This window comes from Dermacentor andersoni, chromosome 6 (genome assembly GCF_023375885.2).
Source record: "Dermacentor andersoni chromosome 6, qqDerAnde1_hic_scaffold, whole genome shotgun sequence".
NCBI lineage: Eukaryota > Metazoa > Arthropoda > Arachnida > Ixodida > Ixodidae > Dermacentor > Dermacentor andersoni.
The window spans coordinates 26,828,797-26,855,940 of record NC_092819.1 but is presented as its reverse complement, the minus strand read 5'-3'; the positions used below and the strand labels follow the sequence as shown (position 1 = coordinate 26,855,940).

The window sequence follows — 27,144 nt, the reverse complement described above, 5'->3', positions numbered from 1 at the left end:
TCAGTCAGTTTGTACTTTATTCTACCATGATACTGCTACATTAAGTATCTCTGGGATCACAATCATTTGGCGATGACAATCACAGATACCATGATAATACTTCAATGTATGAGCACATTAAGCGACTAGGGCCAATAACCATGACAATTTTACTTCAGTTAAATCACACGACTCAATGATAGCATGCTGCATCACAACTTTCTTTTTTTCATTTCAAAAATAACACATTCTTCATTTATAAGCAGCAGCATCATTTTTCTATGTTCACTGTGGTCCCATTTCGGTCAGGAAGACTCAGTCATGAGATACTTTGTGTACATGTACCTACATAACATTTGCTCTGTTTGCATAAACAAAAGCTGGACTTGGAACATAAAGCTTCTAATGCAAAAGGAAAATTACGACAACAAAAAAAAAAAAAAGAAGCAGATCGTGATGCAGATAGGTAAAAATGTTAAGATGTTGCAGGTTCATTAGAAGTGCACACAGGAACATGTAAAAAAATGCAATTATCAGACAGGCAGCTTGAAACACTGAATAAGTTGTAAAGCAATAAAAATTGAAGATCCAGATAGCAACGCATTAACACAACTAGCTTAGGATGCAAAGCTCTTGCTGCAAGCAAACGATGTGACTACAAAGCAGGCAAATGCTTACAGCCTAGAAACATGTAGCCTTTTCCAATATTTTAGCAGCCACACTGCAAATGACAAGATGTCTTGCTACGAAATTGGGCAAGGCCTTTGTATCACACCTTGTGCTCCAACACACAGGCCAGTGAGGAGCACTCACCTTCTCAACACCCAGAAATTTGCCATGGTAAATCTTTACGAGAATTCCAACATGCAGGCTTGCAAAACATCTGATGATGTGTGCAGCGGCACAATGACACTGCAGTAACTACAGAGACACTGGGAAGCATTGTTTTCACACTGATGTTTGGATCAGGATTCAAGGCAATTAACAGGTGCAGCCGTTGAAAACAGCCATGTAGGAATTATGGTTTAATGTTTAATTATGGGGTTTATGGGCTTAAGATAGAGCAAAGAACTCCCATCTCTAAAAAATTTTGACCATGTGGAGCTCTTTAACCTTTAACTTTTAGGTTGTATTAGTTAGAGCAGCCAGTACCAATGTTGTCAAAGGTGAGCTGTAGTCACCTAGACTTTGGTTTTACGCTTTGCCCGCCAGTCACGCACCCATCAACTCATTTCATGCCACGCAGCTGAATTTAAGCACTCGTACATTTTCTTTAATGCTCTATGTTCCTTTCTTTAGAATCTGTTCAGACAATCGTACTTGAGACATACGAAATATGCTGTACAAGAGCCCTTGTTTCAGATTAGGCATCTTTCATTAACTTTTTTAGACTATATAAAACATAAACTGGCAATACAATATAGTTCTCAAGTTGGCACACCATCCTTGAAAACTTTGATAGAACAGAACCCCCCCCCCATTCTACACATATCTTTCCCTTTCTTTTTTTTTATTCTGGGAAAGCTTAGGAATTGAAGAGTAACGTGAACTGAAGTCCTGGTACACAAATAGTTTTGCATCCACACCACCCCTATTTAAACACGGTCACTGTAGCCACGAATCAAACCCACAACCTCCTTCTTCAGCTACAGAAATACATGTGTGACAGCAGTTTAGTGCATGTTAAAACAGAAAGTGAGAAAATGCTTTGTGAATCATAATAGATTATATCAGTTAAAATATACAAGTGACTGTGCTAGACTGTGAAACAGTTAAACCTCAAAACTACTTGCCAGAACAAGGCTAGGTTTGGATAAAAGACACTAAGTCTTTCGCTAATTTCGAAGTTGACTTCAATCGCACACTCAACTGACTTAATCACACATTTCAACTGAAAGACCAGCCCTTCGTTGAACACTAAAACACCATTATCTTAGCTTTCCATTGTTCACATGATGAACAGAGAGCCAAGGTTACATAGCGAAATTCAAAAAGAAAGGCACACTCTTATAAGATTTAGTACACACAAAATTTGTCCTATGTAGCTGTACAAGTGACAACTGGTTCTAAAAAACAAGTTTTTTTCCTTTTTGTTTTCTCCCAAATTAGTTAGATGAAATTTTGTAATGGCTGTACCATCAAGATCTCCGAGTGTGCAAACTCGTGGAAGTGTATCATTTAGAGAGGGCTCAAGTGCATTCATTTTCCCTTTGCATTTTATAGAGTACTTCATCTGACAAAGGTTGGGCAAAACCTATTTTGGCAATATGTTTAAACACATGACATCACAGTTTTTCTTTTTTCCTTTATCTGTTAGTTTTCAACTTCTTCTAGTCTCCGTTGTCTCCTTAGGGCATGCTAGCATGTTTTTCATGTTGTGCGAGTACTTTCCATCAATAAAGCCCTGTCAAACTACAGTGCATGTCCTGTTAATCCTTCTCCATCCCTGTTTTATGCTTCTCACAATTGTGGACAGGTCAACCCTGTCTGCCAACTACATAATCACCACACTACTACAGCTCCTGAAAAGTATAGTCAATAGAGAGTTTCACGATTAGGGGGACACTAGCGGTTGGGGCCCCCTAGCACTTGGGGCCCCAAACGCTAGCGTCCCCCTAATTCAACTCTCGTCATTTGAGAAGTAAGCCACAAAATCACACAAGCAATTTTGTTATCATTTCAGTTTCTGTACTTTTTGTCGAAACAAAAGGGCGAAGGTGAGAGTATCACAACATTGCAATCCCAGGAGCAGAAGGATGTTTCGGTTCAGTCTGCAGTTAAACCCCATCAAAATTATTCAGTGTTGTTCCAGATACCAAACAAATAAGACAGTACAGTTGTACATCTTACCCAACTGCACATTGTCTTTCTGGTAGCTGGATGTTCACTAAATTTTGTACAGATACTACTACGCTGCTCCCCTGTCACTCTATTTGTTCAGATATGCACAACTTCCAGCAAATGACAATGAAACAAAGAAAGAGACACTAGTATGCCATCCCATTGTCATGTGCTGTCTTTGTCCCATTGTCATGTCTTCAATTTATTAATCACGAACCACCTAGCCTGACAGTCTATTCTATTGGATTTCACACCAACCCCACCACAAGCAGTAAAGTATTACCAATGTAAAAAAAAAAAAGAATGAAGCTATTTTATCTGTTACCACTTCCTTTATTCCGTTATTTCAAAAAGACACACTAAATTTTTGAAGAGTGTTCTTTTCTTCATGAATTTCATGCAAGCAAACACTTAGCATAAGTTGTAAAGCAGACGGATCAAAGCCTTCTTGTACAGCCATGATTTCATGAAAGTTTAATTCGTCCAGCAATGGTATACTGGGTTGTCCAATACCCGAAGAAACACCTCGCTATTATTTCTTAAGTGCTCATGGCAGCTTAACTTAGGAAATCCCGCAGACTAAATTTAATTCATAGGTGTCAGCTCTAAGTGTCATGGTTGGTTACCTTCTTCCTCATAGAGAAGAAAAAACGTCAAAGTTGTATTGGTGAGAAAAATAATATTGTTCTAAGAACAATGCTTATTTTACGAACAGACAACCTTGTACAAGCTTATTGGGACCCTCATAGCAACTACTGCAAGACAGTGTTGTCACATATATTTAAAAGAATAATTGTGAGACGCTAATGGTACATTTGGCTGGTTCCTACCATGCTCCGGCTCAGTTCACAGCAATGTGAAGCCTTGTTGAAATTGGAGCCAGAGAATTGCTGCCCATGCCGAATGTTACTGTTCCCCATGCAATTGGAGGAGCCGCGTGACGGGAACTCTGTTGGATATTGGTCGCACTCACAGCTCGAAGGTGAGAGCACCTTGGAGCGCTCTAAATGAACCTGACGATTGTGTTCCGCATGCTCAATTTTGAACAGTCCTACGTAAAGTGTACCGCCAAAGGACTAGTAAGTGACCAGTCGAATGTATCACAAACGTTTATGCACCCAGACTCTCGGGCAATTATAAGGGCTGATGTAAACTTCACTATGTACAAACCTGTAATCACCACCTACCTCCCCACATCCTCATACTATTTCTTTTCTTATATAGGAGCCCAAGTAGAAATGGGAAAGAGCTAAGTGGCTCTGAACCTGAACAAATTTGTACATCAGGTTTAAATGACTGGTTTCAATGACAGCATATTCAGTGTATCACTGTCCTGCTGTCTAAGCAGAACCTTGCTGCTTACGAGATCATTTGTATGATAAACAAAACCTTCGGGTCATGCTCATTAAATGCACGAAAAGGGCACTACTGCATCCTGAAAAAAAAAAAAAAAAAGCTTGAAATACTGTGTAAAAGGAAATAACAAAACAAAGTTCTTTGAACAAATGGTTATGTAGCCTATTTGCACTCATTAAAGAGATTGTCAAACAATATATCATGACCCTGTTGCTTGTAATGTGGCAGATGAGTAACTGCCAAACGATATCCAGCTCGAAAGAGTAGCATTCAGCATGTCATTAAAAAAAATGGCGCCATTTTTCAATATGCAATCTCTAACATATACGAAGTATGATGCTAGAAACACACAACACGATAGTTATAAGCAACTGCACACCGTCTGCCACTTCTTGCATTGCTGCAGTTTTTGCACTGACTTGAAGTTAAGATTTTTGGCTGATGCCTGAACACTGTACTCTTGCTGAATGAACTCTCTGAATGTGAGGCATAATCTTCCAAGGCATACAATCAGTTACCAGTGCCCTTTAAGAAGAAGAAACCTGAGCAAAGAAGTCTGTGGCACAAATATAAATGCAAGGTCATACGACTCTTCCTCACAGCCCACTTGCCTTTACACTTGACATGAAGCATTACATCAAGCGCCCTTTACAGGTGAAATTGTTCTGCTCAAGTGTCAACTTTGCCAATTTTGAATATCTTTTACAAGACTTGCCAAAAATTGGAGAACTTGAAGAATATGAAGCATCAAGTTGACAACTGGGTAACTACATTGAAAACACATATCACAATATTGTAAACTGCATCTAAACTGGACAAAATTGGTGTTATTACACACTGCTCAGAAATGTGCTACCGGTTCGCGCCACGAGACCTTCGTAAAACTCAGGTAAACAGTATGACATATTCGTGAAAGCTGCAGACAAATATATTTGCCTGCTTTACACAATTTAACATTTGTTATCAGTGAGGAGTTCCAAAGTTCTAAACTTGATGCTAATTTCTAAATTTTGCAACCGATTCAAGACCCTAACCCTTACTATAGTTCCAACGATTGGTTGAATTTACTTTTATTTCTCAAATGAGTAAAGTAACTCAAAGAGACTCTGGATCTGCCAAACAAGCATTCTTGAATTTCTCATGTTGCTTTCACATTGAAATCAGAAGTGGCTCCGATATCCTAATAAGTACACTGTCTTTTGCAATAACTACAAAACTTTTCCTTCTAAAATTCACAGGCAACATTACTTAGCAGGGAGAATAAGACCCTTTGCAATATTGACACTACTGAGATTTAACGATGCTTCATGAAAGCATCATTAATAAATTGATAGGGAGGAAATAACTAAAGACAAGGAAACATACAACAATTCCTTTTAACTGGTAGGCTTTAGCAAAAGGAGGAAACTTCGCCATGTCCACAAAGGTTGAGTTTCAGGAACAATGTCAAAGTAAATGCTCTAGACATTGTTCAAAAGAACTGATGACTCCCGACAACCACCAACGATACTTTAACACTGTTAGAAGACTGCTAAAATACAGACGAAGCGACTAGTCACAGAGAAACAGATAAGGAGTTTCCTAAAGATGTGTGGCTATTAACAAAAGACTCAGCTTCACCATGTCATTGTGAGCCGAGCTTAAGAAAATGTCACAAAGGAAATATCCCGAACACAAAGGCAACATACCAACAACCGCTGCACTTGGAGAACGACAACATCGTTCCAACACAACGAAAGGCTTTAAAAACTCGGGTCGATCAAGGACAACACGTGAGCAATGTCTCTTCATAAATCAACAAGACCAAGATAGGGTAGGCTTCATTCATTATAAACTCTTTCATATTGTCACAGCGGTGGTGCATTGGCTTTAGATGTGGCAATTTTATCCTGCAAATTTAGTCTCTAACGGCAACTCTCAAATTTTACCATTATAATGGCCTAGAAAGTGATAACAGAAAAATATGCCAGCATAAAGTAGTAGAAAATTTCAAGTGCATTGACAAAATTTCAATAAAACCTCGATTGTCCTGCCCACATTATCAAGCCTCAAGCACCACCTGCCTACCATGCACAATGCTGACACCTAAAACAGGGAGCATCATTGACAGCAAGAACCCCTGGTTGGCATGCCTGGCTTCACTGAGCCTCCACATGGTCACGATCGGGCAGTCCGAATCATACTGCAGTCGTCGAAGTAGACCTTCTCAAGTTTGTCAACTGACTTCGGATCCAGGTCTACAACAGCCAGGGAGAAGAGATAGGCCTGTCCGTAGCTGTCTTCCACAACAGAGTCCTCCTCCTGCCAGGTGTGAACCTTAGCCCTGCAGAACATGCGTCCCAGGAGAGGCAATGAGGCTGAGGGAATGTGAACAGCAAAATTAAATCTAAATCGTGGGGTTTAGTGTACCGGAGCTGCACACTTGGCTACGAGGGACGCTGTAGTGGAGAGCTCTGGGTTAATTTCGGTGACCTGGCACTCCTTAATGTGCACCTATAGCACAGCACATGAACATTCTTGCAATTTGCCCCTATTGGAATATTGCTGCTGTGATTGAGAGTTAATTAAACATGCGACCTCATGCTCAGCAGCACAGAGCCATTGCCACTCAGCCACTGCGACAACTTGGACATAAACAGGGCAAAAAAAGAAAGAGAGAGAGAAAGAAAGAAACCTTCAGGCAGTCGAAGGACCCCTAAATGATGCCACTGACTTTGCGTTCATTTAACACCACAGCCCCTCTATATTTACAGACACACCACATCTCTACATGCTATATTTGAACACTCATTAATTTGCGCTAAAGGACACCCAGACTCCGATGACTCTCTGATACCCCTAACTCAAATATTGAAAGCAACAGTAATTATCCGAGCGAAAATATGGCAACTCTCTATGTATTTACACTTCACAATACCACCTTTTACTGAAATACATACAGGCTATGAATATATGTATAGTTAAAGTATTCCTTGTTCTACTCACAAATGTATTCCCCATTTCTTTTGTTTCATAATGAATCGAAAATTACACAACCTGTTTTGTATCTCTCATTTCTTGTCATGATAACTGCCTATTTTTATATTGAAGTAGTGGGGGTGCCGATTCCCATATGTTCCATATTTACTTTACCCGTAGTTCTGAAGTTCTAGTACACGTGTGCGTGAGTAAATGTGGGCATAAGTGCACCCCACCCCCACCTCACCGCATCATGCAATGCCCTATGTAGGGTCTGTGAAGTACTCTAAATAAAATAATTATAATAATAAACTGGACATAAAACCGACCACAAATGCCAGTATAGATAAGCCACATGTTTTAGACAAATGGCAAAGTGCTACCAACAAAAAGAGCAGACTACTGTGTTGACGCTTTTCTTCTTTACTGTACTCTGCTTTGAACAACTATCTTTGCCAGTCAACAACTCAAATCTTGACCATGAGTATCAATCTCATTTTCAGGGACAATTCATACTCTTAGAAAGTCTAAACTCTTTTGCTCAAGTGAACCGTGGATACGGCGCACCCTTATCCTTAGACATAACATTCTGCAATTTGTCCAGAAAATTTCAACGAAAAGACCGCTCAGACAGAAGAAGGACTCGATTTCTTCATCTTCACATTCTTCGCTACGACTTGCGGCAAAAAACCTGCGCATAACAAAATTGCTGAACAAAAAAGCAGCACTGCCAGAAATTATAGATGTGGTGACAAAGTACATGCACATGTGTTGCAAGCAATTGCAGAAAGATACCTTCTAACGAAACCAAGAAACTTTCCCCGTAGAAAATGTTGCAGAAACCATCGAAGATGATCGTCAAAGTAAGTGAATAGCTTATGCAGACCACAACTATCAATCTGGAGCTACCAAATCATCTCAACAAGAGACGGCATGCGGTTTTCAGCGATAAAAATGCCCCGCAACTGCACTATCGGCCCAGGCAGCAGAGAAATGCGGCCCCAGCACCACCACCAACATCAGCATCAAAACCTTCAGCTGCCACAAAGTTCTTGCATGGCAACATCTGCATCTCAAGGAGCTAGGTGGCGTTCAGTGAAGAACGCAGTCCGCAACTTGGTTGCACAAGAGCATATGACCTTTGTATCAGCACCTTTACATCAGCGCATTTGCATTGGCTGCAAAAGGCTGACAACGAAAATGGGCAAAAGAGCCAAAGAAAGCTATTCGCTTTAAAATTTCAAAAGTGGAAAATAAAGGCTCCGCACTCTGTTCATGCCCACAGGCTACCGAATGTTCAGCACAGATGCCCACCTTTGAAATGTAGATTATACAGATATATCACATAATATCCAATGCATTAAACACACTATAATAAGCTCTTAACAGTCTTAAGCCTTCTAGAAACTTGACAATTGTAAAGTTCAAATGAAAGCCTAGAGCACAGACACTACCAATTACAACAACAAAAATTGTGATTGAATCACTGTGAATGATGAACAGTTATCAGTACAGTAAAACCTCGTTAAACTGTACCCGCTTAAACAGTAGTTTCATTTTAAAGTAGTAAAGCCAAATTCCTGACTCAGTGCTTATTGAACATAATGCATTTTGTAACTGCATAAACCGTACCAGCTTATTCCATATGTATTGGTTAACACATAGTGTTTGCACTTCTTGTAATGCAATCACGGCAGTAGGTTGGCCAGGCAGAAGAACGAGCTTCAGAGATCAGAACATCCCCCGAGCGCAAATGCAGAGGGCAATTGGGAGGGGGAAGCCACATTAACATCAACATCATTTCGGCGCCGAGCCAGAGGGTGTTGTGGCTGGCTAGTGGTGGCCTGCGTTGTAGTGTCGTGCAAGCTAGGACTCGCGTCATGCTGAAGCTCAGACCAAGACCGCGTGCTCAGCATAAAAGAATAATTGGACATCATTCGTGCTATCGAACGTGGCACGAAGTCTGCGATGGCACGATAGATGGATCTACCATTGACTACGGTGTGTGAAAGTTGGGATGTAAGGAGAAGATGCTTGGTAGTGCTGCTGGAACCACGAAAAGATGTCGGCTACGAGGTTAGACTTTTCGCCATTGTTGCCTCTGTTATTGCCGAAGTGTCACCTAACGAAAGTGATGAGGATGACGCAGAAAGTGACAGCACGGGAGATTCAGGCCCGACTGTGGCAGAAGCTGTGCGTTATGTCAGCCTCAAGCGGGTGTTTGCTGGGGAAAGGGGGCTGGAGGAAAAGCTGGCTCACAACTTAAGGGAGCTTGAGGCCGCTGTCATCTCTGCTAGGCCATGACAACATCAAACGAAAAGAACTTTTGTCGGGCGAAATAAATAAACATTGCATGTTTTTTGCCCTTTCATTGCACTCTCTCTGAGTTCCGGATTTGACAGGCAAGTGGGTGATCTCACGCCATTTTGGTTAGGCAGCGCTAACATTTAGTATGTACTTTTTCCGAGCTCTGGCCCAACTATGGTTTAACAAGTTTTCACTGTATAGGAATACAGTAGCTAGTACATATTTCTTACAACCGATCATCTAAAGCAAACAAATAGAAAACAGAGTAGCTTACACAGAAGGCAACCTCTGTAGAGAAAGCATGATAGAGCAGTCACGAGCTGTTAGTGCCACCAAGAATTCCCAGATCTGGAAGAAGGGCAAAAATTTTATCACATATTGATAAATTTAGTGGAGCAGCACACAAACGAAACATCAGCAATATAAAACTCTGGAAAGGCAACTATGGCTGCATTAAAAAATAATAATAAACAGAAAAACTATGACCATGCAAGCACATTTCAGCAAGAGTGAGGGCCTCAAAAACTTTGGCGTTTTGCACTACTATCACATAAGGGGAGACCCTATTCCTCAGTGTTAACCTATCTTTTTTCAATTGTTAATCAAACACAACTATTAACCTGCCATTTTGACAAAGAAATGTGCAAAGCTAATGGCAGTGCAATCAGTTTTGCTATCAGCAGGCTTTAGATTTTTATGAGATGAATAACGTAGACATGCCCTTGTTGACCACACCATATGCAACAAACGGTCAAGAACCAATATGTGCTGCTCTCGTTTAGTATTCATTTGAACACTGATTGGTGCCATGATAAGCTGGACAAATATGCAATGCAGAGAAGCATGCTTGCAAATGAACAAATAAATCTATAAGGCAAATTTAGAGATAAGTAGTTAGTAACTGCAGATAGTCAGACCATAGAGAGGTGGAAATGCTAGTCAGTCATGTGCAGTTTCAGTGGGGGGTTGATGGTTCACAGGCCACCTTACCCAGGGCACTCCAGATTAATTTTGACCACCTGGGGTTCTTTAGCATACACCGTACATGAGTACTTTAGTACATGAGCGTTTTTGCATTTTGCCCTCATCAAAACACAGCTGCCACAGCCAGGAGTGAACCCACAACCTCGAGCTCAACATTGCAACGCGTAGCCACTGGGCTACCACAATGGGTAAAATGGGAAGCTGACAGCAAGTAGTACTAGTACAGGACAATCCCGTTGACATGAGCGAAAAGTACAAGATAATGGCCATCGTGCTTTTGTTTGCAAAGAGCAACAATTGTTGCCATCTCAGGGTACATGTTGTTATTGTGTACTGTGATGGCAATTGTAATTTAAATGAGAACATACATGATATCTTCCACACTTTAAAAAATCTTACAACTTTGTAAAGCTTTGTGTCCCTTCACAAACTTAAAGGAGTACTGACATATTTTCAATGTTGTGAAAGCTGTACCCCATGTTTTGCGCACGTAAATGGATGACATTTAGGAAGCATGATGGTTGGATAACATATATAGTATGGAATACCATAGATTAATTGGTATGGCATGAGTATTAATTTGATACTAAAGTAGCTCCTGAGTCACTGACATTACCGTAATGCACTGACATGGAGTGAAACTTTCTGATGTCATGTAGCAATAAGGCTACATCTGATTATGTTGCTCGTAAAAAAATAAACAAGTGTACTATGCATATTACTTATGACTTAACCCATGTGATACAATTGCAGGAACAGAACGAGCCAGTGAATCATAATCAAACTGGTAACTAATTACATGTAGTAATAAATTACTTTAATGAATGACCTTTTCTGGTAGTTTCGTAACAAAAGAATTGCTTTGTTTGTTGATGAGGCAAGCTGTAACAGGCAATACAACTTTTGAGTACCTGAATTTGGCAAGAACCACAGTACAATGCGTATGGTGTGCAACTGACATTGTCTAAATGGACGAAAACGTGTACCTCAATTACCTCCTTCCTACAATCAACGTCCTGCAGCAACGCCTCCGTCACCTGAACATAGCCAGCTTGCAGATTTGCACACCTCTATAGAAAGTGCTCTTAAGCGGCCTTCACACGTGGTAGAAGCTGCTGCTGCTCATTTATTTTTATGCGAAGCATACTAGCCGCACAACCACGCTCTTCCTTGCTGCGGCGCGCGCGGCCGCGTAGCTACCATATGACGTCATAACAGCTGCAAAAGCGGAGGCTCAACTCGCGCGCTCGCTTGCGGCCGCGTAGCTACATAGCTGGGTCTCAGCTCGTGCGCTCGCCTGCAGTCGCACAGATGGTACTGCGACCTAACTCCCACTCCTCCCGCTAGGGCACTGACGTCACAACAGCTGCAAGCCGGGCTCAACTCTTGCGCTCGCCTGCGGTCGCACAGCCGGTGCTGCGGCCTAACTCCCGTTCCTCCCGCTAGGGCACTGGCGTCATAACAGCTGTATAAAAGAGCGGCGCGCTCTCGTTGAGGCCAGTTGTATAGCGCGATGGCGGGAAAGGAAAGGGCCGCTCGTCAGACCGCAAAGCGCAAGTTACAAAGAGCCACGGAAACAGCCGAAGAACGAGAAGTTCGGCTTGCCAAGCGACGTGCACAGTACGCGGCTAAACAGCAGCGTTCCTCCACAGAGTCCGAGGTAAAGGATGAAGTTGCGAGTGTATCTGGGAGTACTTCTACTCTAGTATGCTTCGCATCCTGGACTTAACCTTAGCTAAGCCACAGCAATTTTTTTGCTTAGTGCACTCTATGACTTCTCCGATATAGACGGAAGCTTTTGGCTGTTAAACGAACATGTTCCTGTCTGTGTGATATGCGACTCATATACACCTAATTTTGCGAGTGTAACACACAAACAGCATTTTAGGATTGCTGAATATATGCAGTTATATTTTTAGTTACATTACAGATTTGGCCACATTTTAGAGGAATGTGAACATCTGCTGGTGTCCCTTCCAGTTCCTTACAGTGCCTCCTTTAAGCTGAAATGTCTAACGAGTGAAGGACGCCGGCAGTAGCTCAACCAGATGTTGGCCGGTGAATTGAACCAGCATTTCTCTGACTCAATAGTTTGGCCACTTCGAACGTGGATGCCAGAAAATCGTCTGTGGTGAATTTTTCACTTTCTCACTGGCCTTACCGGGAGCACCTTTCTCTGCTCTCAGCAACAATGAAGCTGTGGGCTCCATAAAGGACTAAGACATCAGCATCACAGTATTGAGTAACCACAATCTTGTGCACTATGTGTTCGTACGTTACAATACTGCCCTTCTCTTCAGCATGCATACAGTGTGAGCTTTCTGTGTCGCTGTGATGTCTTCACCAGAAACCAATGAAGTTTTTGAAAAGCAATGGCTAATAAAAGTGTAGTGGCATGACTATCACCTCCAGAGCCAGTAAAAAAGATGGCTCAAGTGCAGGTAGCACAAGCAAAAGAACACGCTGGCGCTCGACCTGAGCACCCTCGGTACCGGCCGCTCCAGAGATCCCGCGACACCATGGCTGGCTGGCCTAAATAAACCGTGGCTACGGTGGCTACCTCTCTGTGCCACCTCACACAAAGGTAAACAATGTCAGCTACAGTGGATGCACCAATATAGCCAGGCCAGCTCGTCTTATTTAGTGTATTCATGCAATTTTAATAAAAGTTTATTAAAGTTTATTTATTACATTAAAGTCCCTTGATAATTTGAAAGTACTGCCACTTATTGAAGTTTGCCGCCGTCGCCTCCTCGCCTCTTCCTCGCCCCTTGCGCATCGCATCGCCCCTGCGAGAAGCGGTCTTGCACCCATTTTTCTGCATAACAATTGGTCTCCCTGCCGTTGCCCTCGTAAACGCGTGGATCTTGCGTTTTGCTTGTGTCTCTCTTTTTCGTCCGCACAATTTTTCTCCTCAGTTCAGCTGGCTTGATGCTTTAGCTCGAAGTAGCGAACGTTGTACGCTTGTTTCCTGCTCTCTGTACTAGCCCTATGCCACGCTGTTGCACATATAACTGCAGCAAGAAGACTGAAGATGGTTATGCAGCTTTTATGATACCAAAAGAAAGCGTTACTGCTTGCGTGGGAAGCAGTGGCTGCATAACATTGGCCAAAAGAACTTTGTTTCGACAAAGAACAGTGTTGTTTGCGAGATGAGGAGTCCCTATTTCTCGTATCAAATCATCCCCTAATGCTGCAGTTTTAAAATTCTTCCGGCTTACTCACCAGCGTTTTTGCTGCGGCAATTTGTACTTTGCATAATATGGGGTTGTCTTCAGTATGCTTAATATTCTGTTGGGACTCCATCACCTCTCATATTGCCAACTGTTGTTATTCAGTCAGAAATGCAGCACTATAGATTCTGCTTTCAGCTGTTAACATTTATGTGTGAAAATACAGTCTCTCGATCGCACTTTCTGTGATTGGTAGGGTCCGTTGCCAGTTCTACTGAAAATTGAAATAGCGGCTTGTTGACGAGCTATCATTTTCAGCTTACGTCGATGTGCGCATCAGTCATACAATGAATGCTGAAAAAATTAGTGGCAAGTATACCCGTGGTATTGCAGGTGATGAGCGATAGCTAGTACACACTGCGTTTCTTTAAATTTTAAGGTGAAAGCCTTTAGATCTCTGTTTCAAGGTCGCATTGTGAACAGAAAATGTCACATGAACCAGGAAGACCAGAAGCGACACAAAGCATGTCCTGCCGTGTATAAGACATTAATGATCAGCCAAGTTAATTTACGATTCATTAGTGATTGGATTAGGGAGGATAAAAGGTTGATTATGACGTATTAAGTTGGTTTCGGGTGTATAAAGGAGGATTAAGGTACACGAACAAGGATTAAGGTGTACTAAGGAGGATTATGGTGGATGAAGAAGGATTAAGGTTGATTATGGTGGATTCAGGTGTATTAGGGTTGATTAAGGTGAATTAAGACCGACTAAGGTGGATTATGATAGATTAAGGTGCATTAGGATTGGTAGAGGTGAATTAAGGTGAATTACAGTGGGCTTTACGAGGCATACTAAGGAGGATTAGGGTATTGCCTTAGGGTGTCCTTAGGGTATTGCCTAAGGAGATTGGGGTATTGCCTTGGGTGTCCTTAGGCATTGCTTAAGCGACGCGAATGTGTCTCTTAGGCAATACCTAAGGACATCTTGGATTTTTGCAATTTGCTTTGAACTGCATTTCCAGACTCGCATGAGTGGGCCACGATTATTGTTTGGTTTTCTCACGGATACAGGAAATGTGCTGGGGGTGTTCACATGATCATGCGCGCTTGCTGTTGATATCGATATCTAGGCAGAGGCCGGAAATATTTGCTTTAATAGCGAATGTTTTAAAACCACCTTCCTGCAGTTTTGTTCTTTGGGGAAACTTTTTCCATTGATTTAACACGAGCCAGAATCATTGCATCAATGCGCTTTGATTATGAAGGTTGAGAAATCAATCATGATTGTGGTCATGATGTAGTAATGCAAAGAATATTCTGCAGGCAATAATGTTTAGCACTGCAATGTATTTCACCCTAATCCCCCTTTATCGACCTTAATCTCCTCAATCCACTATAATCCTCCTTCATCCACCTTAATCCTCCTTAATGCACCTTCATCCACCCTCATCGACCTTAATCCCCCTTAGTACAATCACTTATCATTAATTAATTTTGCTAATCAGTAATTTCTTATACGCAGCTGGACATGCTTTGGTTCGCTTCCGGCCTTCCTTGGGTCACGTGATATTCTCTATACTTCACAACGCAACCTTGAAACAAATCTAAGGTTTTCGCTTAATAAGCCACATGCAGAATGTGCCACAAGCAATACTGGATCAGACACACAAAGTAAAGCATCTCATCATGTCGCAGAAAAATTCTGGAGTATAGAACTTGCCTCAAAGCTCATTTTACATTAGTATACCCCGTTTATATGGCTTTCATAAAAAACCAACCTCCTCATAAATGTTGCCTTCAGCATTATCGATGCTGTTATCAGTATTTCTCAAAACTTTCAACACCACTGGGGCGTGCAACTGGCTCAAAATAACGCGCCTCCATAGAATGTTGCGGCTCGTCCGCGGGAGCCCAGGAGAAAAAGTGTGCCATGCGCAGAGCGCACGGCCGGCAGGCATAGAGAATCAAGGAGGAAAGTGTGGCGGGGGAGAGAGTGTCGCTACTTTCAAATTATTAAGGGACTTTATTATACGTGTACCGACAGCGCCCTCTAGGGGCATTTTTGTAGGGGGATTTACTATACAAACAAAAAAGAAATCGTAATATAAGAAATTGTAAAATACATTATGCAAGCTGGGAGGAAAGTAATGTAAAAGTATTTGAATAGGAATTTTTGATAATCCTTGATTTACCTTCATGGGGCAGCAATTGGTCACTGTAATCAGTACTATATTTTTCTGTATGTGTACAATTGTGACCACGATGTCATGATGCATCCACTCGATGTATCCATGAGTACCAAAAGCAAAACTGCTCCATAGAAACAAGTATAGCATTACAGTAAATTATCTAGGCTGCTCCAATGCTTGCCAGTGTTTCTTTCTAAGGTTTAGAGAGCTTAAATCTTAACTTAGGTGCAAGAAAAAAGAAGACAACTGTAAATGTCATGTCACCACTCATATAAAAAAATAAGAGACAGAAATCTGTATTTTCACTCACATCTTTATAAGAGACAAAGCGTCAGCAGCAGCCTGAACAGTGAAAAGTGTCACGAATACCTTGCGGCAGGCGAACGTATGGTCAGTCTCGTAGTTCTGGCGTTCGTGGCAGCCCACAGCTTTGGGCAGAGAGGGAGCAGGGTATCCATCCTTCAGGTACTCAAGCCTAGGTGAAAGCGACGAGAAACAAAAGATAAATCAGAGTAGTCGCATTGGCTTCACTCAATCATGCCAAGAAAATGGCCTGAAAGCCAAGGCCTTTTCAACAAGGAACCTACAGTGGTGGTTTCTCTCCAGCGCAATGGAGAGTGTCCTTGAGACTGAGGTACAGGGGATAGGCCGTAGAGACGTCGATGGATCCCAGGCGCTGAGCCCGCAGCACTAGGTCCAAAATGCACCCGTGAGGAAGCCGGTGGTCAGCTTTCATTCCTGAAAACAAGGGGTCAGAAGCAGAGCCGCAAGTGATGAAACACTCCGTGTGAGATAAAGAGACACCAGAGGCATTCACCCTTTCAAGTATTGCCACGTGAGGATAATTTTCCTTTGCCACTTTCCTGTTTTCAGAGCGCTAAAGTTGAACCCGACTATATCAAACCCGCTTACGTCGAATTATTCTATATATCGAACAATTTCTGGACACGGTATAGTTACAATGAGTATATATAGCAAAAATTTTGCTTACATCGAACAAAAATAGCAGCGACTCCCAATATATTGAACATCAAGCGGCGGAATAGTGCCCCCAGAAGTTGGCTTTCCCATGCGGTGGCAGGGAAACCTGGCAGCGCAGCTCCATCCAATCGCTCTCCCTACCGTGACCGCACTACCTCGGACGAGCCATCGACAACCCCCCTGGAAAAAAATGATTCTGGCTCACCCGCAGCGCTTGCTCAAACAGCCAATCAGAGGGTGCTCTCGTCGTGCAAGATGGCGAAAGTGCGAGTTGTCTCGCTGCTTTTCTGGTTCATTTTGTGCGCGCCTTGGGGGCCTTCTCCTGCAGTGTTGCCGTGATGAAGCGGCAGAATTTGCTTTTTGTCGTGAAGCTCGAAATCATAAATCGGGTTGAACACGGTTAGAAGTTGGATGTCCCCGCAGCGTGCAAGATTCTGAGGAGCACTCTCAGCACGGTGTTGAAGAATACGGGGGAGAATGGGGCTAAAGCAGCCAAACTTGCTACCCGGTGCACGTGGCGCCCGACGCATACGCACGGCTGTGTACAAGTGATCCATCCGAAATTGCTTCAGCCGTGCCGGCTTGCGCGCGCTGGGTGATGACTGTAAATTTTGATGAATGCGACGAAGCAGTTGCCGGTGTTGCCAAAGTTTGGAGCGAGCTCTCAGAATTTCTGGAAGCTGTTGACGAATCAACGGTGGACGAGTTTGTGAGTGCAAATGATGGTGTTGCGACCACGGGAGAGCCCGAAAACGAGGACTACATTGCCGACATCGTACCAAGCACAAGTGAAAGTGGGCACAATGAGGAAAGCAACAATGGTCCTTTGCCCGTATCCTCCGAAGTGATTGGTGTGCTCGCACTAGTCCAGTGCTTCTGCGCGCATGCGGAAAATTGCGGCCTCAGCTGATCCGACTTCTTAGACAATGTGGAGAAGTGCGTGCACCGCGTGCAGCGAAATTGCCCAAGCAGAAGAAAATACAGGGCTATTTCATGGGAAACAGCTCATTTCATCAATAAAGTGATTTTATATATGGTATGTGCTTTTATGACATGCAATTATTTAGCAGGCTTATATCCAATTATGCTCTATATTGAACTGATAGACGTTTTTTTGCGAGTCCGATATAGCCGGGTTCGACTGTATCAGTGTTATCTTGTTGTTGTTCTTGCATGTGATGCATTTGCATCATTGTATCACTGTTGATGATCGGTGAGGCCTAATGCCTCAAACCAAGAACGTGCCACGAGAGACCTAGCAGCGGAAGGGCTCTAGATTAATTCTTTGTGAACACACTACAAAAAATTTTTTTCTTGCCGAGTTTCACTTTAGTACAAAGTTTTTGGCTAAATGTCTTCAGCCAATGCTGAATAATAGGCAGGAAGCATCATTTTTTAAATTAGAGGGGAAACAGAGGGTAAGGAAGAAGATGATAGGCGCACGACTTGCTTCCTTTTGAAAGCACAGTCAGAGGAGAAATACCAACGCAAGATCACCAGCTGTAGTGGTATAACACCGCCAATGTAAAGACATGAACTGTCTGTGCAAGTTGCACACAAAGCCATAGGTGGCTTGGGGTGAATGCCCACTTTCAATGTTCTGCCTAATGATGCCCACCTGTTGCTGGGGAAGCTTCCGCAAAGTTTCTTCAATATCCTAATTCTCTGTGTTTTTTGCAAATTTCAACAACAACAATAAAAAAACAAAGCCAGGAATCGAACTATTCAATGGGTGACACGCTACTGCTGACATGCTATTGCCACTAAACCACCGTGGAGTGTGTCAGATAACTTATATGTCATGAGTGTTGCAAAAGCACAGCCAGTTGAACGCCAGAAAGACAAGCCATGACTAAGAAGAAAGACACGACTAAAGCGTAAGTTCCGGAATTTTGTTGCAGTAAAATTTCAGCTAGAACCTTTGAAGGGGGAATGCTCTCTATACCTATTACACTAGGCAGTCTCTGAGATGCCAGGCTCTGAGATGGCTAACTTCAAGTAGGTCACTACTTCAAATGCTTATGCCCACAGACGCCTTGAAAAGGCTGCCGACTGATGAGAGCACTTCCATAAACTTGTGAAAACAAAATTACATCCTGAGAGTGACCTTGCATCAAAATCAAGAGAAGACTTGCGTTACACAAAAGCATAAATTGATCCACTCACTAGTAGTGCAAGTGCACGGGTGTGAAGACGGGCACGACTGTGGCTTGATTACATCACCGATGCCACTGGTTGCACTGAATGCCACAGTTTCAGGATACGAGTGCCGCAGGATTTTCGTGACCAGGTGGCACAGGTTGTCTTCTCGGCTAGAGAAGAAACGTAAAAACTTCAGAAACAGCTAAAAAAAAAAACACTGTAAGCTGCAATCACATATATGTCAGCCAATAATTCAAACCACAAACAAACACAGCAACACTAAGCAACAGTGTCCTCACCAGAAATCTACGAAATCAGTTGCACACAAAGTATAAAAGAACACTCTTGCATCTAAGCCTAGTGAAATTAAACGAAACAAATGCTGACACAATATTATAATATAGCATTAACTCATACTGACAGCAGCTTATTGTTGCCTGCTGTAACTATTAAAAATTAAATGGAGAGCTCAGCAGAAAGTAGAGGGCACATGCGAAATAGAAATGTGTGCAGCCGACAGGTTGACTTTGCAACCTGATTTTGAAGTAATGTAGTGCAGATCTCACCCCCCTCCAGGCAACAACTCACCTGACTAGACCTGATTCGAGGAAGAAATCCTTTAGCGTGACTTCTAGGTTGGTTCTTAATTCTTCGCTAAATATAAGTTCTTTGTTCTGCAAGAGACCATGCAAGCGAGAGAATCATGAATGGGAATTGGAAATCGTCAAACTAAATGCGACTCCTAGTTCAAACCAGGGCCAGCAACAATTCCACGTGCAAATGCAAAAATGCAACAGTTCTACAATTTAAAAAATTCTTGCACTTTATCAGTGAGCCCAGCTCCCCTCCGCATATATCACCGTGATCGACAGGTCATGAATGGTGAAGGATAAAAAATTAATAGAATCGATCAAAATAAATTGCTGCAATATACTGGCCCAGGGCATTACAACTGGCACTCTTGAATTTCTGGGTGACTGTGAGGAGATATCCATATCAAACTTAATTGGAAGATGGGCCCAATCAAACTTACCTTAAAAACCCTGAGATTATTTTGTGGGTGATAGAGAAGCTCTCTCAGAGCATTTTTCATTCGCCTAGGACACCTGTAAATTAAAAAAAGATCATAAATACCATAATATTAACACAGTTCAGAAAGCATAAAAAAAATTTCTGTACTTGTGCCATCGTATGACTAATGTAATGTGTTTTCGCTTCTTAATGCTAGGTTTCATTTAGAAACCTGGCTTAAATAAATAAAAAAGAAAGATAAGAAAAAGATCAATGAAGCCATAACCAGTGGCATGAACTTATTCATTATCTAAAAAAAATGACAGCGCGAGAACATTCAGTAAGTATTCACATATACAGGATAATGCCTCTAAGCAATATTAGCATTTTTAAATACAAACCACAATTCCAATGGATGAGAAGTTAGCTGCTATTGAGAGACAAGAAGAAGAAAAACAAAAACTTACCCACTGAACAGATCCAGAGGACAGTACATGCTGAGTGATGATATCCGCCCTTTGCTGACCTGAGGGAAAATTTTGCTTTTGTTTTGCATTTAACTGCTCTGAAAGTTTACAGGAAGACTAAAGAGAAACACAGAAGCCCTAAGTCAGTTTAGACTGATAAAGTATTCTTTCCAAAGTCTATTTTTGATATTTTTATAGTAAGAGATTCACTACTACAGGAGAAACTGAAGGCCAAGCTTCTATGCTTTGAAATTTGTGCCACAGCCTGAACGCTAGTATGTCAGTGTGACATGTCATTTACATTACTTTCTTGTATTTCAATCACTGCAGCACAGTAAATGTTTTTCAAGCTTGCCAAATTCAGCCTTTGACTTCTTTAGAATGCTATCGTAGTCCTTCTCTGCCAATACAAAATTAACTAGGCCTGAGCAAACGCTGTCAAAATCTATGAGATCACAACGGTCTGGTGCAGAAACTTAATGATAGTGTTGCCACCAGTCTTTCGTTTTTGTGTCGTCTTTAACTTATAAGCATCCTCTGACGATAAGAGTGCCAGTTTTGATATTCTATAAATGTAATTTACAAATATACTCCTCGAATTATTTTTTTTCTGTAGAGTCCCTATTACCTTTTTTGGTCTTAATTTTGTTCTTTGCACATCAAGTATATATATTGTGTATTTTAACGAGAAAATAAAGTAAAATTCCTGGTGTAGGTTTTCATAATATAACAAAGCCTTTTATCACGAACTCTGCCTTATATATATAGCAGCATCAGATTATGATATCTTGACAGCAAATTTTGATAGTATCTAACATTCCTCAACTCACAGTCTGAAGTGTGTGAATTATGCTTGCAAGATATTGGAAGGCTGTTTGCATGCCCTGTAAATCATGTGGCCTGCCTTTGGCGGTACGCTCCACAGGTATGACACAGAGGCCAAATCATAGTGTGCCAAAATGTGTGGACATTTGAGAAATTTCAGGAAAGTCCCCAATAGTCTGCTGCACAAGCTCCAGATAAATTACATAACTATAGCAGCCGGAACTGTGATTTCTTACATTTGTTCCAGCTTGCCATGGGCAAGTTTTCTCTCAGTCAAATACTAACCTAGTGAGGCACTGTGATACCTATAGGAATCACTGGACCAGGAAAAGTTCAAATAAGTATGCTCACAAGGACACAAGGGGACCAACTAAAACTAAAGTCAAACCGAACTGATAGATTAGTATGCAAAGATATTTAGGATGTAAACATTAGACAGTACTGGCGCCAGTTTGTATAAGCACAAAACCTGTTCCCAAGGTTACATTACGCCTCATCTATCACGTGTTAACAGTAGTTAACCATTGGTGCTAAAAAAATTCAGCGGCAATGTAGCAGTAAATGCGAGAGAAATGCATTAGCATCATGTTGCACCTCTTCGATGCCCCGGATCCATGACTTAAACTGCATTCACCACATTGCAAAATGTTGTTCAGGAGCTCACTCGACACATGTCCAGCCTCTTCGAGGCGCAAAGCGCAACTGACAACTGCGGACTGCTGTCAGTTGCACCACCTACGCACACGCACACACACACACACACACACATACACACACACACACACACACACACACACAAAAGTGCACCTGCTCACACCCTCTTCTAAGCTTTCTCATCCTCTTTACCTCTACCATTACCACGTAGACCACGATTGGCTTCACAGACTTCACTTCACACACATCCACTTTTTTCTGCTTTGACACTCCTAATGCTAACGCACTAATACTGTTGTGAAATAAAGCATGGCATCCAGCTAGTTCAAAGAAAACACGAGGTTTGTTTTCACGGCTAGCAACCTGCTTGGGTAATCTGCTGCTCTCAAGCGGCACACTGTGTTCAATTGCGATTCTCCCAGTGGTTACTGTATTTACTCAATTCTAATGCAGACATCTTTTTTGCAGGAAAACTTAAATGAAATGTTGAAAATGTCGGAAATGTGCGACACCAAAACTGCAACAGTGACAAGTTATCATTGGCAAGTCCCTGTGGTCAAATTGAGCCACTGTTGCCGAGGCATCATTTGTGCAGATTCTGTAAGACCGTTTAGTTGTCGTGGTTAAGTCCAATGGATCGCATTAACGATGAGAGATGTCCAGGTTATTAAAAGTGATAAGGAAGACAGCGACGAAGAGTGGTGCCCTGTTCACGGTGGCTCGAATGTAAATTTTTTTCCAGTGGGAACAGACCGCCATTACTTTCTCTCTTACACCGAAAATCACGCAAGTCACGGGCATTGTATCTGCTTTCTTTTTAAATATGACAAACCCATCAGCATGTGTTACAATCAAGAGATCTTCCAATTTTCATTTCTGGCCACAAAAATCAGGTAAGCATTACAATCAAGAGCATATTAAAATCAAATAAATACAGTATGTTATCTATGTTCCTGAGCATAATCTATTATTTCAGCTAGGCTACATTTTTTTTCTTTTTGGTGTCCCTTTAATGCAGTGTAGATTAATCAATGTAGAAACGCAGGTGCACTAGCTTTCATACCGTCCATCTTCAGCGTACCTTGAAAGTCTGGGAAAGGTGAAATCTGCAGACGGATGCTCGAACCTTGTGTTCAAAAGGGAGATCACGGGGACTAGGCAGGAATCCCTGCTTTGGCTGAAAGACCAAATGCGAATTTTAATTTGGCAATTCAGACCTGTACCTGTGGCTGATTTTAAGATGTGCCTTTGACACGTACCTTTATTTCAACAGAGATCACAGGACCATCAGCAAATTTTTGGAGGTGGCTCGGCAAGGTGCAGTGGTCAGGAAACAAAAGTCCTACAGTAGCAACTTCCTTGACATTCTTTTTTAACCTGTGCACTGTCAGAAAAGCAGTGTCAGCACAAACAAATTTTTAGGTACATATCACTGCTCTAAGCACTAACACATTCATCAAAGAGTGCTGCTGCCCAATAGTTTACTCTTGTGTCCACCTCAACAAGCACGTTACTGTATAACTACACGTGTGCATGGTCACATATGTAACCATTATATGGCAAAAATGTTTGGTTGCTGTGTAAGTAAATAAAGAAAAATGAAGTCGCCAAGCAAAGCCGAAGCTACATGTTGGCTATGAGGGACACTGTATCGGTGGACTACAGATGCATTGTCACTATCTGCACTGAAGTCTCAGTACACAGGAATTTCTGCATCTTATACGCCTGTTACACAGGCGACCTTAACCGAGGTTAACGTAAACGTGGTTATCGCTAAACACAGTTAATGCGGTTACACAGCAGGCGAAACTGTGGTTATGCCGCTAACCGCGGTTGACCGCCAACCGAGCTTGGCAACTTCAGTTTAGTGTAACCGTCGTTTCGGAAACGGGCAAAATGGCGGACGGTACTTCTCCCGAGTGTAGCACTGGCGCTTCCCAGATATCTTCCAAGAAGCGTATCATTTGGCCTGACGCGACAACTGAGGCACTGATACGCATTTGGGAAGATAATCTGGCCGCTCTGCGCTCAATTAGTCGAAACGCGTGCCTCTACGCAGAGATGACCGCTACGCACAAATTTCAAAATTAAATAACAGCGCAATCAAACTGGACGAATGAGACACGCACAAATGCTGTGTGTTTGTGTGCATCTCACTTTCTTGTCCAGTTTGATGGCACTGCTTTTAAATGTATAACTTCAGTATTTCTAACATGTCCTTTTTTGTGATAATTTGTGCAATATGAAATTGCAGTGTATATACATTAACACCTGAAAGCACTGCCTTTTCTTCCTTTCTTATTCTTCTTTTTTGTATATGCAAGTGCATAGTTCCAAAGTGCATTCGCGTAAAGTTGTAGTCCTTTAATTTTCTAACCAATGTTTGTCAGTTGAAACATTCATTTGCTCATTAAGATTTCTTTTTACGTTTTCGTTCAGTGGACTTACCTTTACTTTATATTTACCCATTTCTGACCCTTAATTTTGACTATGTATATAGTTGTATGCCCACCAGGCATACTTACAACTGAGAGCAGGAGTATCGAAAATAAATTACCTACAGGTGCAAAACGCAGTCTTACATGTTAAAACTCTCAAATTTGACAATTGTTTTGCTGAAAAATAACATCTTTATACCACTGTAATCAAATGCCGAAGAAAAATTATTCAAAATGAAGCCAGTACGCAAGAGATCACGTGACACGTCTTCAGACTATTAACCGTGATCGGGATAGCCCGTGTAACTCTGGCGGACTACGGTTCGCGTTAACCACGGTTGAGCGGGTTAACCATGGTTATGTTTAACCGCAGTTACGCTGCCCGTGTAACTAGGCTATTACTACCATGTGGTTGTGGACACCAATGCCTTGTACACAGAAGCCAACTGAACTTCACAAAGTCATAGGCGTTTGGTGAAGAGCTCAGAGGTTCAGTGTGATGGCATTAAATGAACATACAGAATGCACTTCTCAATTGACGAATGCACTTGCAAACAGTGAGGAAATAGTTTTCCCATGCAATCCTGTTCTATAAGCTCTTACAAGCATTAGTGCTGCCCTTGCCAGAAGCTTCAAAGTCAACTTGCATGCCTGCCACGAGAGCTGTCACTAAGCACCATAGCAGGACTTCAACAGCACATTTCTGGGACTTCAATGCATGAATCAAAAACAAGAAGACCTCTGACACCCCATATTTCGTGTCACCCACTCTGCGCAATGCAGCAAAAGCTGTGGGGTCTGTCAGTCAACCAGAACAGAGAACCCAAAGGGCTCCTTCATTGTTCGCCTCTGATCACCTGTGGCACGATGCTGACGTTCATGAATGGAAGTTTCACGGAAGTATGAGCGGCGCACAATAGGCGAGACCTCCCTCTCTCTTTTCATAACACACAGCCCGCTCTTGTTACTGATTGGCTGACATGGGGTTCACTGCATGGCATTGGTGAAATAGAACACAGGGCTTTGAAGCACGAAACAGGCATTTTGGGACAAGAAATACATGCATGGACACAGCATGCATGCTTCAAATCGAATGCAGTGCACTGAAATTGAAACACAAAAATTTCTGTGGGGTCTTAAGTGCACGGATAATTGACAGCTCCGGTTGCAAATGCAAGTAAGTTCGAAAGTTTTGGCAATGCACATATATGCTTAGATGCCCTTCGAGAACTATTATAGCAAAACAAAAGTTTGTCTTGCCGTAAAGAAGTTGCTCTTACATGGTCTTTCCAAGTGCACGGCCTTATTGATGAGCCTCACATTTTCAGCTGTCAATCGAACAAGGACCTGTTGTGAGAGGTAATGATTATCTGACACATCTTTCTAGGCTGTGAAGGAAAGCACACTCATGGCCCTCAAGATGTCATGCACTGCTTGACAGACAGTTAGTATTATTTCTTCTCACACACACTTAGAACAAGGAGAAATAAACTCGCCGGAGGATGGATGAATCGGGTTCCAAGGAGAGGTTTCACGACATGCTCGATAAAGTCTGCTTCCATATGACATTTCTGTAGACTATCTCCTATCAGTGATATTGTGTCCTGCACAGAATACCAAGGAAGTGTATAATTTTACAAGCAATCACAATAAACTTTCGATGAATCTTGAGATGACACTTTTGTAGAAATCCGCTCATCAGCAATATAATTTCCTGCAGTGCCATATTATTATGTTGTCTTTAGGTTAACGGTGCAATGACCTTCCCGGTAACCTTCTTTAAATGCACTGTACACAAGAGCAAAACCATATATGACGTGCGGCAAAGTGGACACAGACATAGCCATAAATGTGTATTTTGTGACGATCAGATAAAAAAAAAAAAAGGCTTGTCGCCGGTGAATAATCATTACCTCGGTGAATGTGGCGCTCTTACGGAGCCGAAGGACTCTGTCCTCCTGCGAAAGAGATAAGAGGAAAAACGTAAGCATTTTTCTGGCTGGCTACAGTTAGGAACAATCGGACGAAGGTCACTTCCCACAAGTAAACAGCCCACGCCGGGTAAACATCCTCGGCGGAATTACATTTGCAGCGCTATTGTTTCCTTGTAGTTTGCAGCCGCGGCCTAGCACCCGACTGCATCTACAGAGGATTTCAAATGAAACTATATGTTAAAGATGCGTGCTGTTACTACTAAGCAGCCGCCAAATCCAATAACAAAGGTAGCGCGTAGGCAGCTCGAAAAACGTGCGAACCGGCAACGTCGCGATCGCACATACCGAATGCACGTAACAGTTTCACATAGAGACTGGTGTGATTGAGCTAAGACTGCGGATCGTGGTGCAGCTTTCTCTCTAACAATACGACGAACACGAGTGGAATGCCGGTAGCGAACATGACGCTGTTAGATCAAACAAGCCGACACACCGCGGACATGCTTCCTGACTGCACTGCGCATGTTACACAAATATTCGCAGTTGAGATGGAAAAGATACATGTAAAGAAGGCTCACGTTTTTTAGCGCGACGACGATGTTGGCATTCCCTTCGCCGCGGAAAGCGCAGTTTTCGGGCGAAATGAAAAATTTCTCGGCAGGATCGCAACCCGACCGGTCTCTCCCCGTCGGAGTCGCCATATCAACTGCGACGCTGCGACAATCAAAATAAACAGCTGGCTGCTGGCCGGCTGGCTCGCTTCCTGCGGTGATGACTTTCGTATCCAATTATCTCCTGTCAGGACATGGGGCATGGGTTGCAATAAAAAAAAAAGATATCCGATATGTTGGGCCGCAACATCTCGCATACGTATAGAAAGCTGGTGATTAAAACGTCCGCCC

At 42.3% G+C, this 27,144-nt stretch overlaps 1 protein-coding gene across 1 annotated transcript; it reads right to left on the bottom strand.

The window, feature by feature from the left end:
* Ipk1 (Inositol phosphate kinase 1) lies at positions 1-27,144 on the bottom strand. Its single transcript, XM_050170102.3, has 14 exons — positions 26,821-27,144; positions 26,222-26,266; positions 25,805-25,912; positions 25,589-25,655; positions 23,130-23,254; positions 22,952-23,047; positions 20,392-20,450; positions 19,947-20,019; positions 19,502-19,587; positions 18,938-19,083; positions 16,378-16,528; positions 16,160-16,265; positions 9,716-9,789; positions 1-6,499 (listed from the first exon to the last, which is right to left on the bottom strand). Exons 1-14 carry the CDS (start codon positions 26,941-26,943, stop codon positions 6,334-6,336), a joined length of 1,425 nt encoding a protein of 474 aa, XP_050026059.1. The 5' UTR covers positions 26,944-27,144; the 3' UTR covers positions 1-6,333.

What these genes read in the sequence shown, in the direction of transcription:
- Ipk1 (XM_050170102.3), bottom strand. Translation starts at nt 26,943, where the DNA reads ATGGCGACTCCGACGGGGAGAGACCGGTCGGGTTGCGATCCTGCCGAG. An exon ending in CCCGATTCATCCATCCTCCG is followed by an intron (nt 25,656 to 25,804) that starts GCGAGTTTATTT and finishes CTCTCACAACAG; the next exon opens with GTCCTTGTTCGATTGACAGC. An exon ending in ACCTTTCCCAGACTTTCAAG is followed by an intron (nt 20,451 to 22,951) that starts GTACGCTGAAGA and finishes ATTTTCCCTCAG; the next exon opens with GTCAGCAAAGGGCGGATATC.